This window comes from Patiria miniata, unplaced genomic scaffold (genome assembly GCF_015706575.1).
Source record: "Patiria miniata isolate m_02_andy unplaced genomic scaffold, ASM1570657v1 HiC_scaffold_9, whole genome shotgun sequence".
NCBI classification, from domain to species: domain Eukaryota; kingdom Metazoa; phylum Echinodermata; class Asteroidea; order Valvatida; family Asterinidae; genus Patiria; species Patiria miniata.
This window is the reverse complement of record NW_024037076.1, coordinates 7,786,741-7,791,796: the sequence shown is the minus strand read 5'-3', so window position 1 is coordinate 7,791,796 and position 5,056 is coordinate 7,786,741. Positions and strand designations below refer to the sequence as shown.

Genomic DNA, 5,056 nt, shown 5'->3' with positions numbered 1-5,056 from the left:
TCAGAAACCTCCGTTGTTGGCATTCCGGTAAATTCCCTTTGTTACAAAGATTGCATTGTGTAATTGGGAGTTGTTTGTATGACATGTACTTCGTGTTGAAATTTGTTCCGACTCTGAGTACGAATTGATGGAGTACTCCCGATTTGTTTTTACACCCCGAGTTTTTATATAATTTAAGATAAGTAAGTTAAGTTAGTAAGTTAAGTAATGTATTTTCCCCGAGGGAAAATCAAATGCAATAAATGGAACAAAAGACGTGCGAAAAGAAAGAAGCGATATGCTAGCGTTAAGGCACCAACTACACGTATTTATTAATCTCCGTATCCTTCCTTGGCAACGTTGTTTTGGTGCTACCGGCAAGGCGATGACGTGACACATGGAAATTCCTTTCATGAAGGGCAGATGACGTACACATGTATCACGATCGATGATTGGGCAATGCCCCATTCATGCCGTTGTCACATGGGACGGCCTCATAGCTATTTTTGGCTCGCCGGGCTCTGATTGGACGACTGATTGATTAGGTGACGTCAGCGGACGCGCTGGATAAAGACACGAGTGAGTAACCGTCATTCTTTCATTCATATATCCGGTGTCGTTGGGTGCGTTTACGTCCCGATTACTACCAACATTCTGAAGCTCACATAAGTCAACGTGTAAAAAGCTTGTCTGGCAACAACTTGGATCATAATATCATCGTAGTTGCAGACTTCTTAGTGAGAATTAAAGCCAAGCATTAACGAACATGGAAGCTCAGCAAATTATCACAATGTCCATCAATAAGATCACCGGCTCGCGTGGACAACGAGGCGGGGTGAACCTTCGGAGAAATCTGTTGGTCGCCACGGTGCTTCACTCGGCCCGAGCCATGTACTACGAGGAAATGTGCAATAGAATGGCCAGGAATGCTGAGCTACAGTCCAGTGAGAGAGATATGAGTGACGAGGCGGAGGAAGATGATTGTACTGAATCCCCGGACTGGGGAGATTCGAGTAACTCCGAGGAAGAGTCGTCCATGGAACAATCATGTGAGCGTGTGGAGGCTGAATCAACCGAACCACCCATGGCAAAAATGGAGGACAAAGAAAACTGTCAGCCCGCTCAGCCCACCGATTCCTCGTCGTTGCAGGCGAGGCTGGAGAAACCCGAACTGGGCAGTACTCCGCTTGTCGCCGAGGCGAAGTCGGACTCATCATCGGACAAAGAGCGATCGGTGCTTGGACAAAAGAACACCAACTCGCCTCCGTCAACATTCGGCTGCAAGGCATGTAAGCGCAAGCGGTCGGACTCGGCTGAGGAGTTGCGTGAAGCATGTGAATCCATCCTGCCAAAGCGGGCTAAATCATCGGACTCGGAGTGCCAAACTGAGGAACTGCCATCAACCACAACACCACCAACAAAACAGAACTCGGAAGGCTCTATCACGAGTCTAGTCAGTATTTTCAAATCCGGTTTCCACGGACTCTCGGGTGATGCCAACCCCAATGGTAAATCCACGAACATTGGGTCCAGCGGCAACCACCTCCAACAGTCGTCATACGGATCTTCGATGCCCAGACCGTTCGAGCAACTACAGATGCCCATTGCCGCCTGCTAAACAAAAACTGTTGGAATACAAAACTCTTGCTGAACTGTCGATGTTCTTTTAGTCCTCTAAAACATGTTGATTTGATTGATTTTATGTGTACAATTTCAATTATGTGCCTTTGGATTCAAGCTGACCATGCTTACCTAAAATTGTTCAAATATGAAGGGAAAGGTTCATGTTTTCGGCCCTACTTGAAAATCCTGGCAATTTCTCTGGCCTATTTTTTCATCATAAATTAATAAAAAGAGAAAACATCATCCTCGACCGACGCAATACTGCGCCATATCGTTCTGGTTTACGTTTTAAAAGTGAGAAATTGTGAGATCATTTAACAACGCGGTTACACACTGTTTTTGATTTGTACGGGTTTATGATGTGGCACATTCGACTGGGTCCGAAAAAAAATCGAGTTTGTTTGCTTTGTCCGACAATTGCTTTGTCAGACGGGATTTGCGTGGTTCTGTCTCGGGCGTGCCAAGGCCTTAGGTACAATAGCCCGTCACCCACACAAAAGGGCCATTTGCGTGAACACCGAATGCATGGAATTTTTTCGCGGGATAAGGGGTCATGTGGGGGAGAGCAACCGCATGCTGGCCTCGCCCTATATCCCCCGCAGTCCCCGCTGCGACGTCGTGAAATGCACAGCTTACAGTTAACTGTAAGCTGTGAATTTCCGGTGTTTTGTTGTTTAAGCTCTAGTGATATTCAAACAATCACAGTGGACAAATTGTCGCGCATCAAGCTCAGAGCATAAGAACCCAAACACTTGTGGGCGTGTGCAAATTCATATGAAAAGTGGAGAATTCAGGACCATTAAGGTTTTGGATATTTCATGTTCAATCAACCTTTTTAGAGAGAAAAAATGGTCTCATAATTTCACATTTTCTTTTCTTACATCTGAAGTTTTTTTCTGAAAAGGTTGCTGATCAGCAGAATTTTGTGATGTGGAAAGCCCTTCCCATCAGACAGGACATGGCTATTTGTGTGAACTTCCTTGACTATGTGTCAGTGCTTCCCGCGGGGTTACGTTTTTGTGCAATAAATACCTAAAGCGATATGGATATTGCAATTATCTGCCAGCATTCCCGCTTATCCTATCGGATATGCCGCGTTTATGATGTAGCCATGTCTCACATCCGGGAAAAGTTTGACCAATACTAGTACAAGTGCACGTGTTGGTTCGGAAAATATTTGCTTGTGTCTAGAATTAACTCTGGATATTTTTATATACAAAATTATGCCAACATGTTAAACACCTTGTCATGATATCATTAAGTGTGCATTTGCGATATTTTTCCTGGACATAATTGCGAGTTATCGGAATTGGACACTAATTTTACATTATTTGACATCTATATTTTTATAGTTTAAATGAGTATGGAAATGGTCATCAATTGTTTCTATATCACGTGTGGTGCTTATCATTACACCACACAACGCCACCCTCTATGATGAAATAATTTTGGCACCATATGGTAAAACACTGTTTGGTAATTTTCCATCGATCAAATACCATGAACCTAACATCACGTGTTTCCCGTTATAAAGGTCAAGCAAGTTGAGTGAACGTGGATTACAAAGTCCATATCCGCAGTATAAGCCCAGATGTGACTGACATCACACTATGCGTGGTGACAGTTGTGTTGCATCATCATATACGTACATCTTGACAAAATCACGTGTAATTGATAATAAGACATGGCACCAATTATTATTTGACCATTCTTACAACAAAAATCCTTACTGTCTATTTTCCGTACGTTATCTAAATTCACAACATGTAATTGACCGTTTGTATCTCGATGTTAATATCAAACTTTCAATATCAACATGCCTTAGCACATTTTAAAAACATCAGGCCCAGTATGTATATATTTTTTGATCTCAAAACATGTGACCATTTTTGTGGTCGGAAAAGAAAACCTGAATTTGTGGTGTTTGTAATTTCTTTGTTTTAAATTCGATGGTTCAATGTTTTTCCGATTTGTGTTTGGCCTTAAAGATTTGATTAACACATTGGATTTTTTTTCTCCAGTCCACGTTTGTTTTGGGTATACATGTATACATGTACATGTGCATGTATAATGGACATTCTCTATAATCCAGTATAAAACTAACAGTTTTATTTTTGACCAACCGACCTTTTTCCCCTATACTTTTAAACTTGCCTATGTGCCCATTTCAACGATACTTAATTTTTACGAGCCCAAAACACTCAGTAGAATGCGCTACGTCTTCGATGCAGCACATGTCATGGCAGGTTGCAAGTTCCGCCTCCCCTCCGATCCACCCCCCCCCCCCCACCTCCATTGGGTTGGATGATGCCACCGTCATACACACAATGTACTTGAAGCACGCACCATATCGAAGACCATAAAAGTGCTGTAATGCAAGATGTACAATGTACATGTATTCCAAAAGAATCATAGGATTCATAGGCAAACAACACTTAGTTTGCTGAAAGGAAATAATATGTTTATGCATTTTAATAAGTATAACTGTCCATCGCATTATTATTGAAGTACTTGTAGCTACGAAAGCTCATGCACATTTTATTTTCTTATTAGTTATTTAAGTGCTGCCTGACTTTTATTTGATTTTGTGTGACTAACATTACACGGCTGCCCACCACTTTTAGATCATTATTGAGCTTATACGATGACTGGAAATGCAATAACGTTAACTAAAATGTACATTTACATTACTAACTTGTGGCTAACGTGAAAGGAGTGCGGTTGCTTTTGGGTTGAAAGAAAAGCAAGGCCGGCCGGCCGGCCCGCCCTTGTAAACCTACGTAGTAACCTTGTTGACAGTATGACGTGTCACGTATGCATGCCATTATAGTGACACATTGTGCGCCCGGCCGTGTGCATACGTAATTATTATTAAATATGTGCAATATAACAGGTTTTTACCGGTTATTGTATTTTGGGCCTCAATTCCATGGAAAGATACTAAATTGTCGGGCTTAGTTCTTAATTTGAATAGCGCTTATTTTAGTGCAGTTTATTTCAAGAATGTATAGGCCTAGCATTAACATTTGCAGCAATTCTCCCATATTCGATACTAAGTATGGACCGAAGCGGATTTATTTTAATGTACATCAACACTTTTTTTAATACAGGTTTTCCCGATATATTAAAATGTTTTCATTCCAATTGACCGTAATACATGTAGGCCTACTCAAATTCGTCCGAGAAGAATTTCCCAAGCTTTCAGTAAAATCAATTTGGTCATTTATTATTTAGTTTTAAAGTTTGGTCGGTCCATTTAGGTACTTCAAACAAGAATATTCATCAACAGATTGAATTCGTCTTGGCTATTGCCGAATGGCAGCAATCACAGATCGAATTCGTCTTATATCAATGAAATACATTTGTGTTAAGTATTGATAAGTCTGGTGTATGCTAAAGTATTTTCCTTGTGTCCTCAAACACAATTCGACACGTTAGTTCGCATGATGTTATC

General features: G+C 41.3%; 1 protein-coding gene across 1 annotated transcript; it reads left to right on the top strand.

The window, feature by feature from the left end:
* The first annotated feature begins 557 nt into the window (after positions 1-557).
* Positions 558-3,516, top strand: LOC119720167 (immediate early response gene 5 protein-like). Its single transcript, XM_038189731.1, has one exon. The coding sequence runs from the start codon at positions 746-748 to the stop codon at positions 1,595-1,597; it is 852 nt and encodes a 283-aa protein (XP_038045659.1). The 5' UTR covers positions 558-745; the 3' UTR covers positions 1,598-3,516.
* Positions 3,517-5,056: the final 1,540 nt, after the last annotated feature.

Excerpts from the sequence above, each read along its gene's own strand:
- LOC119720167 (XM_038189731.1), top strand. The coding sequence starts at position 746 with ATGGAAGCTCAGCAAATTATCACAATGTCCATCAATAAGATCACCGGC.